This window comes from Schistocerca nitens, chromosome 5, assembly GCF_023898315.1.
Source record: "Schistocerca nitens isolate TAMUIC-IGC-003100 chromosome 5, iqSchNite1.1, whole genome shotgun sequence".
Taxonomy (NCBI): Eukaryota; Metazoa; Arthropoda; class Insecta; order Orthoptera; family Acrididae; genus Schistocerca; species Schistocerca nitens.
The window spans coordinates 17,282,419-17,296,563 of NC_064618.1; the positions used below are offsets into that span (position 1 = coordinate 17,282,419).

General features: G+C 44.2%; 1 protein-coding gene across 1 annotated transcript in view; it reads left to right on the plus strand.

The window, feature by feature from the left end:
• The window catches only part of LOC126259829 (testis-specific serine/threonine-protein kinase 3), a 136,534-nt gene that overhangs the window by 8,283 nt on the left and 114,106 nt on the right, over window positions 1-14,145 (plus strand). Inside the window, exon 2 of the mRNA XM_049956873.1 lies at window positions 11,710-12,315. Coding sequence (XP_049812830.1) covers window positions 11,810-12,315 — 506 coding nt within the window. The 5' untranslated portion in view covers window positions 11,710-11,809. The remainder of the gene's footprint in view (window positions 1-11,709; window positions 12,316-14,145) is intronic.

The window sequence follows — 14,145 nt, forward strand, 5'->3', positions numbered from 1 at the left end:
GTGTCGGAATGTGATGAATGTTATGAAAGATGTCCAAGAACACACATGATAACTTCATAATATCAAAAACTGAAAAGAGAATTGCAATCTGTATACAGGACCGCGAATTTTTGAGCTCTGTCACCATGTTATTATAAATTGAGGTGCAAGAATATAGGTACGATTTTAGAGATTGCATCAATGGTGAACTGAACTGCTGCTACACCTAATATTCATAATTCTTCTGCCTGCTACTGAACTGCTGCCACACGTAACATTCATAATTGGACTGTGCTGAGACCTGGAATGGAGAATGGAAGGAAAGAATTTGAGAACTATGAAGCAGTAACACGACATTCTTCGCTGCAAGAAAATAAGTTGCAGAAGACGAATAAGAATATGGACGCATTCCAGCTATGTGAAGTACGGCGGTATGTGCGTGATTATTATCAACAGGTGAGATATCGTTCTTTCAAAACAGTTCTTTTCTATTTCAAAAATCCTATGTATCTAATGGGATTAAATCGTCTGGATATACCAATGCTGTCAGTAGCACATTGTTCAGAATATAGGTACGATTTTAGATGTGGCATGACGAGAAGTGGGCTAATGCTCTCTTGAAAAAGGGTGACAGGATAACAGCTATCGTTCACAGTGGCCAGGTAGATGGCATTATTAACTGCTTACTTTGTTTTCTTTCATTAACGCAATGGGAAAAAAGTCGTTATTTTCGTTTTGCTAGGGCGAAAGGGGATAGCGTAATTATTCTTCCACCATACTACAGCCATCTAATTCAGGTTAAGGTTGTATACCCGCATTTGAAAAGTAATGTGACAGGAAACACTAAAATAACTTTAGTCTCATTGAGACTGAGATGTAAACAAAACGAATTATGGAAGCGGTACGTCATCCGATTAGTCTAGAGCTGTATACCATACCATTATGGTACGTAAGGAGACACGGGTTTTGAAGAATTTCTGATAGAACAAATGGAAGAGACGATTATTTCTCTCATTTCTGGAATAATTAATGCTTCTGAGCAAGAGAGCAGTCATTAGATGTGATCCCATCTTGTACCATAATCATATTTATAAACGATTCATTGATGTAAGTGCCCAGTTCGGTATTGTTGTACCTTAAGGTCGTAATAGTGCTTAGCTCGTTAACAGGGACCAGAAGCAGATTATTCGCAAGTGGCGTGTGCTGACAATAACGCCACTGTCTCTCCACAACATTTTTTTATTTTCCTTCTTTCTTTCATTTTACACAAATGGGCAGATCTTGTGGCAGAGCTCTTGGTTCTTTTCATCCATCATCCGTATCTTAACAAGCTGGGAGGGAGCAAAGAAGTTCCCGTTTGTGATTATTTGGGAGGATATTGCTAGTTCCGTATTTACCTTATAACTAGAGATCCCTCGAAAACCTTGGTCGGGGCTAGACGATTGGATCTGTATTAATTAGTTTCTGGACCTATACAAGGTAGAGGGAAAAAGCGTGATGATAGGCTCATAGTTGGCTAGGGGAGGAGAATTCGAGCAAATACTTCCAAAAAACGATGGCATACAGTAATGAGTGAACTGAAATTAACTTCTCCAAACTAATACAGATTACTGTAATGGCAGCTTCTGCCACCGTATGTATCAGGATGATCAAATGTAGTGGGAAGACACCAAACGTTGTGGGTGGGGGTGCCAGGAGGTACCGTATTAAAACTTGGCGAGAACTTTCCAAATGATTTATTTGTTTCCACTACAGTGCTCTTTTCACCTCGGCCTGCATCACAGGCCCACAATGCTGAGAAAGCACTCCAGCGGCCTGTGCAATGCAACGCTGTGTCGTGCCGGCCTTGTACGCCAGCTGCAGAGTTCCGATTACGTCAGAATGGCTGCAACAGCAGCCGACTCAGCGGCCACCGTCCCCGTTGTCTCCGCGCTGCTCTGCTGGGAGCCGTAGGCTGGCCCCGCTGCTGCTTCTTCCTCGCTGGCGTAGCTGAGAATGCGGCGGCAACGACCGCCCGCGATCTGGCGTCCGAATCTGCGGCCCTTGCCTCGGAAGTCTCCGGCGTGTGTCGGGAGCCGTGACAACTGCCCTCGGTAGCGAGCCGAAGAGTGGCCCGCCGCTGGCTGGCTGCGGACCCCGCGTCAGCTTCAGAGGGTCGAACCAACGACCCGCCGTGGACTGGGACGCTGTCGCCCCATCTGTTGCCGCGTGTAGCCCCGCGGTGTGACATGCCCTGCCGTCCAGGAGAGCTGCCACACGTGAATGAATCTCATTAGAAACCGGCACCTATTTATTCTCGGCTGTGCGCCCGTTTTGCCAAGTGCGCGGCTACGCGTCATGTATGCATAACACTTAGGTTGGCCAGTGGCCCTCTTCCGACTGCGACTTGCGCCCTCTCCGGCAGTTCTACGCCCCTGTGGCCTCTGTTTGCCTTCGCAACTGCTGGTATGCGTAACTTACTGCACAATCTGGCCCACACCTGTCTGTAACTCATGCTCTGAATATCGCACAAAACTAACTTTCCCTATCCTAAACAGTGGTGCCGCTACATTACGAGGTGCATTCAAGTTCTAAGGCCTCCGATTTTTTTTCTAATTAACTACTCACCCAAAATCGATGAAACTGGCGTTACTTCTCGACGTAATCGCCCTGCAGACGTACACATTTTTCACAACGCTGACGCCACGATTCCATGCCAGCGGCGAAGGCTTCTTTAGGAGTCTGTTTTGACCACTGGAAAATCACTGAGGCAATAGCAGCACGGCTGGTGAATGTGCGGCCATGGAGAGTGTCTTTCATTGTTGGAAAAGCCAAAAGTCACTAGGAGCCAGGTCAGGTGAGTAGGGAGCATGAGGAATCACTTCAAAGTTGTTATCACGAAGAAACTGTTGCGTAACGTTAGCGCGATGTGCGGGTGCGTTGTCTTGGTGAAACAGCACACGCGCAGCCCTTCCCGGACGTTTTTGTTGCAGTGCAGGAAGGAATTTGTTCTTCAAAACATTTTCGTAGGATGCACCTGTTACCGTAGTGCCCTTTGGAACGCAGTGGGTAAGGATTACGCTCTTGCTGTCCCAGAACATGGACACCATCATTTTTTCAGCACTGGCGGTTACCCGAAATTTTTTTGGTGGCGGTGAATCTGTGTGCTTCCATTGAGCTGACTGGCGCTTTGTTTCTGGATTGAAAAATGGCATCCACGTCTCATCCATGGTCACAACCGACGAAAAGAATGTCCCATTCATGCTGTCATTGCGCATCAACATTGCTTGGCAACATGCCACGTGGGCAGCCATGTGGTCGTCCGTCAGCATTCGTGGCACCCACCTGGATGACACTTTTCACATTTTCAGGTCGTCATGCAGGATTGTGTGCACAGAACCCACAGAAATGCCAACTCTGGAGGCGATCTGTTCAACAGTCATTCGGCGATCCACCAAAACAATTCTCTCCACTTTCTCGATCATGTCGTCAAACCGGCTTGTGCGAGCCTGAGGTTGTTTTGGTTTGTTGTCACACGATGTTCTGCCTTCATTAAACTGTCGCACCCACGAACGCACTTTCGACACATCCATGACTCCATCACCACATGTCTCCTTCAACTGTCGATGAATTTCAATTGGTGTCACACCACACAAATTCAGAAAACGAATGACTGCCCGCTGTTCAAGTAAGGAAATCGTCGCCATTTTAAGTATTTAAAACAGTTCTCATTCTCACCGCTGGCGGTAAAATTCCATCTGCCGTATGGTGCTGCCATCTCTGGGACGTATTGACAATGAATGCGGCCTCATTTTAAAACAATGCGCATGTTTCTATCTCTTTCCAGTCCGGAGGAAAAAAATCGGAGGCCTTAGAACTTGAATGCACCTCGTATGCTAAGGATTATACTTACCACTTGAACTAGCTGAAGACAATCGTTTCAACTGAACTGCCAAAGAACATTAAGGTCCTATCTGTGGCTGATTTCGTTAGACGCGAATTTTCCGTGATGCTTACTGGTAAGGCTTGATTATTAAAAAACAACGATGCTAAAGGAGCATCATGCCATTAATTTGTTAAAGATAATAAGATATATTTCAGAAAACAGTACATTAGTGAGATTAGTTGACATGTATAATATTAATAATAATGAAATCTAAAGGCCAAATGTTTTAATTTTTTAATTGTACTTGAAAAGAGGCTTATAACGTGAAACCTAGGTTGTGCAGTAACCATAATAAAATTTTTGAAAGAAGGCAAACAACAGTATTTGTTAAGTTTTAATTTTTGGTAATGTACAGACAGCATGTATGGATTCTGACTGTTAACAAGTACAGTAGTTCAGCAGGTTTAACCTAAGACAGTGGTGACAAAGAAAACAGAAATTAAATTTTTTAACACATTTTATTCTCAAACCACATATTTTACAACAGTTGGCGCGAAAGACGTGGCACCAACGGCAGTGGAGCCCAAAATTCGCTGCGTAATGCAGCAGCAACTTGTCGGACAAAATGGCCCTGCCAGATGCCAAACACCTAGTGGCATACCGGACACATTTCCGGCCGCTCGTCAGTAATTGGCCGTAGCTCCGCACGAACTGTGGTCATCTGGAAAATAAACGATTTTGGAAGCAATCTGAGCAGATATCTTAGACTGTTTGCAGATGATTTTGTTGTTTATCGTCTTGTAAAGTCATCAGAAGATCAAAACTAATTGCAAAACGATTTAGATAGTGTATCGTGCAAAAATTGGCAATTGTGACCCTAAATTATGAAAAGTGTGAAGTCATCCACATGAATGCTGAAAGGAATCCGTTAAACTTCGGTTACACAATAGATCAGTCAAATCAAAAGGCCTTAAATTGAACGAAATATGTAGGAATTTCAGTTACAAACAACTTACACTGGAAAGAACACATAGGAAGTATTGCGCAATAAATCTAGTAAGGAGACTGCCTCCATGTTTGTCCGACCACTTTTGGAGTACTACTGCACTGTGTGTGATCCTTACCAGATAGGATTTACAGAGTACAACGAGAAAGTTCAAAGAAGGGCAGTACGTTTTGTATTATCGAGAAATAAGGGAGTGAGTGTCACGGACATGATAAAGGATTTGGGTATGGACACTATTAAAACATAGGCGTTTCTCGAAGAGACCTTCTCTTCGAATTTCGATCACCAACTTTCTGCTCCGAATGGGAAAATATTTTGTTGACGGCGACCTGCATGGGAAGAGTCCGCGTTGATTCCCGAGCGGGAAGACGTGCCGGTCCCCAGCCCGTGTTACACGATGCGCCTAAACCAGCGCCCCTAACGTGCATACCTGTAACTACAATCTGGTTCACTTCCGACCCATTATACCATTCACGCGGGATATACCTAGGGCACATGCGCAGCAGCAGACGATCACGCGAGTATCAGACGATACGCGCGAAAAGAAAATAGAACTGTCTTGATGTCTTGTAAAGTCGTTCGTTCTACCGCCCGCAACTCAAGGGCGACTGGAGCGTCATACGTTCAAATTATTTTGTGAGCTCAAGTTTCCTTTTTAATAAGAAATTGGTTTTTGCAATTATTTATTAATAATCGTTTTTCTCTTATGTAGGTTAGTACTGTTCTGAATTACAGACACTTGGTTACACAGGTATATGTATATTGAAATTTACAATTATACAGCTTATTGCACATGCAGGATCCACTTGTTTTTGGAGCTATTGCCCTAGCAGTGACAGTAAATCTGCGGATTAGGGCAGAACGGCGACGAAAACGAAAAGTCAGACTGTTGTGTTCGACCCTGGCTGAAAAGAAGGGACGAAGGCGGCGGAATATATTCACTGTTAGTGAAAGAACAGAGGCCCGAAGATCCGCAAGCATTTCGGAACTTCGTTGGGATGGACATGGCCTATTTCGAGTAGCTGCTGTTTATGATGGAAGACGGATTTAGCAAGGGGATGCTATCTCACATTCTCGAAAATAAGATTAAATAATATCATACGTTTTGTGATCATACCAGCCTAGATCACTGACAAAATACCAGTAAACGCACTGTTGTGTTGCTGGCTGGTTGCAACATTACGTTTCCTGGCGAATGGGAAATCTTTTAAGAGTCTGGCATTTCAAAAGTTGTCGTCGATGTATGCACTGCAATTTTCAGCACTTAAAAGGACCAATACTTAAAGGTGTACTTGTGTTATTTGTCCAAGTTTTGAATATGCGGTATATAGGTGCTACTCAAGAGTTTTTCAGTCCTCGTCTATCGCACTGGACGAAACTGCACAGACTTCGTCGCCTATCACAACCAGTTTCTTTTCTGGCATACTGAAATAAACAAGAGATGCAATCAAAACAACCATGAACTTTCGCAAGCTAAGCCATTACGATACAAATCGAAAATCACCGTGTGGCGCTATATGCATACTACCCAGAAAAACTATTGCCGACGAATCGTATTATGATACAGAAAGTCACACGTACACCTTTGCTCGCTATATGCCAAAATTAAGACGGTTAAAGCCTCTTTGCTCCATTTCATTTCTAGAATACGAAGTAATCAAGCCGGCCGGACTGGCCGAGCGGTTTTAGGCGCTACATTCTGGAGCCGCGCGACCGCTACTGTCACAGGTTCGAATCCTGCCTCGGGCATGGATGTGAGTGATGTCCTTAGGTTAGTTAGGTTTAAATGTTTCTAAGTTCTAGAGGACTGATGACCTCAGAAGTTAAGTCCCATAGTGCTCAGAGCCATTTTTCTGAAGTAATCAATAGAAATAATACTTTCACAAGCAGCTAGTATAAAAGAATATGCGGAGATCGTATCTGTTCTTTCGCACATGCCCGAAAGAACAGATACCATCTCCATGTATAGTTAAGGCTAGCAGGCCATAGACCTTCTTCTTCTGTGCGGATGCACACGCATTGCCGGAACTCTTGCGGGACTCGGTCAGATTGTCTGCCGCGAGTAATGAGTGTAATGGGCAGGGGCACTACGAATGTAGTGTGTGGACAATAAGTTAAGAATGTGGATCTCACGGGGAGCGTGCAAAGGATAAATCCCTGCAGTCGCACTATCCTCTGTGCCCTCGGTGGCTCAGATGGATAGAGCGTCTGCCATGTGAGCAGGAGATCGGGTTCGAGTCCCGGTTGGGGCACATATTTTCAGTTGTCCCCATTGATGTATATCAACGCCTGTCGACAGCGTAGGGTCTTGATTTAATTATCATTTCTTAGTATAAAAGAAAGTTACTGGCTAAAAAAATGTTTTTCTCTGCATTTATTAAAACCTACTTACTGAAAAAAAGACGATGAAAATCCCCAACACGAAAATCTGAAATGAACCGCTAGCCACCAAACAGTAAGCAAATATAAAGCAGACACACTGCGGTAGCCCCTTTTGCGCGCACACGTTATCGCTGCCTAGTGCGCATGCGCGGATTGACGACAGTTTAGAATTGCTCTCTATTCTGGCGCGCGGATAAAGTGTCTGCAAATTTTCGTAGTTTCACCGATTCTACCGCTAGATGTCTGTCGCGGTAGGCCAGTACCGTTTGCGTCGGATCGTCTTGTAATACCCGCTTTAGTGTCGAGGTCCGGTGTGCCAGCCAGCCCGTGGATGGCTTTTTAGGCGGTCTTCCACCTACCTTGGCGAATGTGGGCTGGTTCCCTTTATTCCACCTCAGTTACACTGTGTCGGCGATTGCTGCGCGAACTCCTTTTGCACGTACGCGTACACCATAATTATTCTACCATGCAAACATTTGGGGTTACGCTCATCTGGTACGAGACGTTCCCCGGGGGGGGGGGGGGGGTGTCTACTGGGGGCCGAACCACACAATAGCCCTGGGTTCGGTGTGGGGCGGCGGTGGGGTGGGTGAACTGCTGTGGCCTGATGTGGGTTGTCAACTATTGAGGGCTACGACGGAACGAAGTCTCTCCGTCGTTTCTAGGTCCCCAGTTTAATATATACATACATACATGGGGAGAAACGAACATGATAATAAAATAAAAAAAATCAGAGCTCGCATGGGAAGGTGCAGGTATTCGTCTTTTTAGTGTGCTGTTCGACAATGGAATAATAGGGAATTATTGTGAATGTGGTTCGATGAACCTGCTGCCAGGCACTTATGGTGTGATTTGCAGAGTAGCTAAGTAGATAGGTACACCATCCTGAGTCCTCCCTGGTCCGCATCCACCCTGTACAGGACGCCTTGCTCTACCATTGAAATGCGACTCGCAGTCAAGTGGACGAGTAATGGCAGATCCTGTACATTCTACAGAGGAGACAGGATCAACAGGGGAGTATAGTAGTGAGGTACTTCTCGTACCGGTATCACTCTCGGGAGCTCTTCCAAAACACCGATTCGCAGCAGCTGCCAATTGTTTGACAATAGTCAGGGCGGTTTGCAGCTGCTTACGAACGCCAACCAACTCATCCCGTTTTCGAAAACAGCATTCACAGTGGGGCTTCATTTTATCTCGTTAATGTGTTACAGGACAATGAACAGATAATTTTAAAATAAGCCTGCTGATTATCTTTTAATCTGTTGAGCTGATAGCTGCGAAACCCGTGTAAGAATTGAAGCAAATACACAAAACGATATTTCTATTAAGGCAACGCAAACACCTTTTTGAGATTAATTAGAGTTGTTAGCAAACTTGAAAACAGAGTTAATTTAAGATAATGTAGATAATATGAGAGATGCATACACTAAGCAGATTCAGAAGGATGTAGGTTGCAGTAGGTACTGGGAGATGAAGAAGCTTGCACAGGATAGAGTAGCATGGAGAGCTGCATCAAACCAGTCTCAGGACTGAAGACCACAACAACAACAGATAATATGAAGGGCTACTACACCTTAAGGTAAAACTAGATGTAGCAAAATATGTTAGTTAGAAGATCAGATATAGTAACTATTATCACGAACGCCAATTTACTACAAATTACTCATGCAATATGTACAGGACAACGGTAGCTTCCGAAAATTCTCAAAACGCGCGTTTATTTGCGTTGATATACAACGAAATTAAAGGATGATTGTACTCTTTGATAGTAACTGTGAACCAAAAACGCTTATTTTCTGTGAAATAAGTTGCATATCCAAAACACTCAAACCTGTAACTTACGAAAATTCTCAAAAAATCACCTGTTCCTCACGTAAATATAAAGTGAAATTAGAGAACGACTGTTTTGGACGAGGATAGAAGTAGTGTTCTCAAACATTTTAAAAAAGCAAGATATGTTTAAGTCTTAACAATAAGAGTTTACTGTAGCGCTCGCGAATGTTCAAAGGTTCACAGTATATCACAATGCAAACGGGTAATGGTACAATCAGTGAAAGATTATGCAGACGCGACATGAACATTAAAATATGCGAATCTACAACTTCAGATCCGCACACGAGTCTTGTACATGCGGCCTCACACAAAAGAATATTCCGAAGTCGGATTTTATATGTAAATAAACCTGCGAATTTTCACGGATTTTTCACTTAGCTCTTTCTATGCTGAAGAAGAACACTGCGGCGTGAGTAACTCAGTCAAAATCGCTAAAATGTGGAGCACCAATAAACTATTTATTGTGTTCACTTGGCTTCTTCTTCTATACGGATATACCTGAATCCCATATCAGATTGTATCATGTCCCTCATACTGCGTAATGTGTAGATATTCGACTTACTCAATTTAAGCGTTTTTATTGCATGTACCATCATCTTTTCCGTTCAGTGCTGTCATTCCTTCCCCCTCTACATCATCAATAAGTTTAACAGTACGTCATTGCAGTGAACGTTGTCGTGTGTTTCTAATTAGTGTACTTATCTTAGAGATTGAGGGTTACTTTCTTATTATAACCTCAAATATTTAAAACTTCCATTTATCAAACCGATAAAGTTCTCACGACATATTTCCAGATTCCTGAATCTACACTCCTGGAAATTGAAATAAGAACACCGTGAATTCATTGTCCCAGGAAGGGGAAACTTTATTGACACATTCCTGGGGTCAGATACATCACATGATCACACTGACAGAACCACAGGCACATAGACACAGGCAACAGAGCATGCACAATGTCGGCACTAGTACAGTGTATATCCACCTTTCGCAGCAATGCAGGCTGCTATTCTCCCATGGAGACGATCGTAGAGATGCTGGATGTAGTCCTGTGGAACGGCTTGCCATGCCATTTCCACCTGGCGCCTCAGTTGGACCAGCGTTCGTGCTGGACGTGCAGACCGCGTGAGACGACGCTTCATCCAGTCCCAAACATGCTCAATGGGGGACAGATCCGGAGATCTTGCTGGCCAGGGTAGATGACTTACACCTTCTAGAGCACGTTGGGTGGCACGGGATACATGCGGACGTGCATTGTCCTGTTGGAACAGCAAGTTCCCTTGCCGGTCTAGGAATGGTAGAACGATGGGTTCGATGACGGTTTGGATGTACCGTGCACTATTCAGTGTCCCCTCGACGATCACCAGTGGTGTACGGCCAGTGTAGGAGATCGCTCCCCACACCATGATGCCGGGTGTTGGCCCTGTGTGCCTCGGTCGTATGCAGTCCTGATTGTGGCGCTCACCTGCACGGCGACAAACACGCATACGACCATCATTGGCACCAAGGCAGAAGCGACTCTCATCGCTGAAGACGACACGTCTCCATTCGTCCCTCCATTCACGCCTGTCGCGACACCACTGGAGGCGGGCTGCACGATGTTGGGGCGTGAGCGGAAGACGGCCTAACGGTGTGCGGGACCGTAGCCCAGCTTCATGGAGACGGTTGCGAATGGTCCTCGCCGATACCCCAGGAGCAACAGTGTCCCTAATTTGCTGGGAAGTGGCGGTGCGGTCCCCTACGGCACTGCGTAGGATCCTACGGTCTTGGCGTGCATCCGTGCGTCGCTGCGGTCCGGTCCCAGGTCGACGGGCACGTGCACCTTCCGCCGACCACTGGCGACAACATCGATGTACTGTGGAGACCTCACGCCCCACGTGTTGAGCAATTCGGCGGTACGTCCACCCGGCCTCCCGCATGCCCACTATACGCCCTCGCTCAAAGTCCGTCAACTGCACATACGGTTCACGTCGACGCTGTCGCGGCATGCTACCAGTGTTAAAGACTGCGATGGAGCTCCGTACGCCACGGCAAACTGGCTGACACTGACGGCGGCGGTGCACAAATGCTGCGCAGCTAGCGCCATTCGACGGCCAACACCGCGGTTCCTGATGTGTCCGCTGTGCCGTGCGTGTGATCATTGCTTGTACAGCCCTCTCGCAGTGTCCGGAGCAAGTATGGTGGGTCTGACACACCGGTGTCAATGTGTTCTTTTTTCCATTTCCAGGAGTGTATACCTAATAATGTATATTTATGGTAGCCAGTTAAGAATACTACCATGAACACTCATTGACTGTGATTTTATTTCCGTTCTCCTCATACTTTCGATTTTGGTAAGTGGATTTAGCTTTCGTTTTGTAGCTAGTTTTGCATATAAGCTACGGCAGTCCAATTTTTCCAATGGATGTAACAGAAAATAATTATTTGTTTTTGTGTTATTTGTTATTGCGAAGTCAAGATTTCTCGTTACAAGCAAAGTATACTTTGTGTTAAACAACACTGTTCTTAATTCGTGGTGTAGATGAGCTGCGAAGGGAAACGCAATTCTTTGTTTTATGCCCATTTCCTGCTTTCTAACGTTGCGCTGAATACAAACTGAAGCTAAAATGTATGCCAATATCTCATTCTCTGAATGTTTTATTTTCAGCGCACCGCCTTCATTTGTCAAAATTGGATGTATGGAGTACAAAACCGCCGCTCTGGACTACATATCTTGAATCCAATGAATTCCTGGAGGTGTAAGGCCTATGAGCACATCCCTGGGAGCTAGTGGGGAAGTAATGACGTCCCGAGTGAGTCCTCGGACTTCAGAAGTAAATGCCTTAGAACAACGAGGTTATTTTATAGGCAAGAAAATAGGACAAGGCTCCTATGCCACTGTCCATCTTGCCGATTACGTGGATGGCCAAAGTCCGCGGAAGATGCGACTTGCTTGCAAGATATTCGACAAAGAAAAGGCACCGAAGGATTTCCTAGAAAAGTTTTTCCCTCGCGAGTTGGAAATTTTGACAAAAATAGAGAACACAAACATAATTCAAGTTCACAGCATATTGCAACGAGGACCACGCGTCTTCATCTTCATGCGCTATGCGGATAATGGCGACCTTCTGGACTTCATAAAGCGCAACGGAATAGTACCAGAGCAACAGGCCAAGGTTTGGTTCAAGCAGATGACACTTGGACTCCAATACTTACATGGCAAGAACATTGCACATCGGGACCTCAAGTGCGAAAACATACTCCTCTCCCGCAGGTTCGTATCTATGGGCTCATACATTCTCGTCTGTTTCGTGTAATGTTGGATCCTGTGGAAGCTACACCAGTTCAATCGTTATCGAATAGAGAAGATCCATCATATAGAGAAGGCAATGTAAAATATCATCGTCAAAATAATTTACTTTCACATTGGTATAATACACTTATTAGATTTTTTATAGTAAGCGTAATAAGAACACGACAGTATTTGCTAGGCATAGTCGTACTGGAGATGGCGTGGCTGTGCCTTCCTTGGACTTGTGAATGCACTTAACAAGTAGTTATATGGGGATGTATGGTTTAACAAGGACTCCAATCCCCAATCAAACTTGGCATTTTAGACACATGTGAATTATTGCTAGATCTGAAAGAAACGATTAAAAAATCGCAGGACCATCCAAAGATTGAACTCTAATGTTTTATTCGTATTCTGACACTTAAACATTGACGCGTACATGTAACGATGTATTATTTTTTGAATTTCGTTTCTGTGCATTGCATTTTAATTTGAAACGTGATCATCGTCATCAGCCATTTGACATCTGGCTGGGTGAGTCAGTTCAAAGGCTGGAGGGAGACAATGGCAGACCACCTCCAACAGGACCATGCCAAAAAAATCACTGTGGTGCTCAATCCAATCTCTAGATCCTTTATCATTCCGGGAACCATGTGCCAAGGTCATGGAGGGGCAGAGGAGGGGACTGGGAATCATGTCATATCAGCTTCAGCATTATCGACCATACCAGGAACCGCGACACCTAACCATATCCCAAGGGTATGTACTGGGGAGAGGGGGGGGGGGGGCACCCCATTCTCCACATCCCCCCACACCCCTGTTCAGCAGCCAAATACTATAAAATATCTTATTTTGTTCAAAATTTTGTCAACTATATTTGTTATTGCTGACTTCCAAAAATTCGTGTAAGTCACATTGCTAAATTTCGTTTGAAGCTACGTATGTATCATTCACCATGGAATACTGGAACGAGTAGAGAGTATATTGCTCTATAAATAATTAAAAACCTACATTTCATTATAAAATATAAATAAAAAATAGGAATTCTTATTCATTGAAAATGAGTTTTACCCGAAACGCGAAATAAAACAGTTTCTGTTTCAAATGCCGTTTGCTCTTGTCACCGGCAGATGGCTGTACTGTAGACAATGAATACTTACTGTCGCTAGCAAATGTCTGCAACATAAAATAAGCCAAGTTCGATCTGTCAACCACGATATCGTACTGCCACCAATAGCTTGCTGTATGGTTAAAAAGCAACAGACTCGTAATTAATTATTTTCCGCATAGATCTCGCAATATTCTAAAATATCGGCAAAATACGTCAGGAGCGCAAAACGTGCGATGTTTTCATTGGTTTATCTAGGACCTATTTGAGGTTAACTAGAATAAAAAAAATTTTAAGGCTCAAATCAATTAATCTGATTTCATGTACACTTGCAGTGTAAAAGAAAATGCAAGTTAATTTCTGCAAATACACATGTACGCCAAATTAGCGTTGAAAATTCCGTCTATACTGCAATGCATCGTTCCGTGCCCGATAATAGCTGACATTTAAGAGGGAATCGATGTCATATAAAAAGGAACGTGGCAAGTATTATTTATGCAGAAAAAGACGTGTTAGCTAAAGTACTACGCTGAGAAGACAAACACACAAGCAAACTGACACCCTGGAAGTATCTAAGTAGGACTAATCTTGATATAAATCGTAATACATCCTCAGGGTAAATATTTCAGCATTTAAATTTTTCTCAATCACCAGGTTAGGAGGGCAAAATAATGAATCATGTTAGTCACTAGAAACATATAATC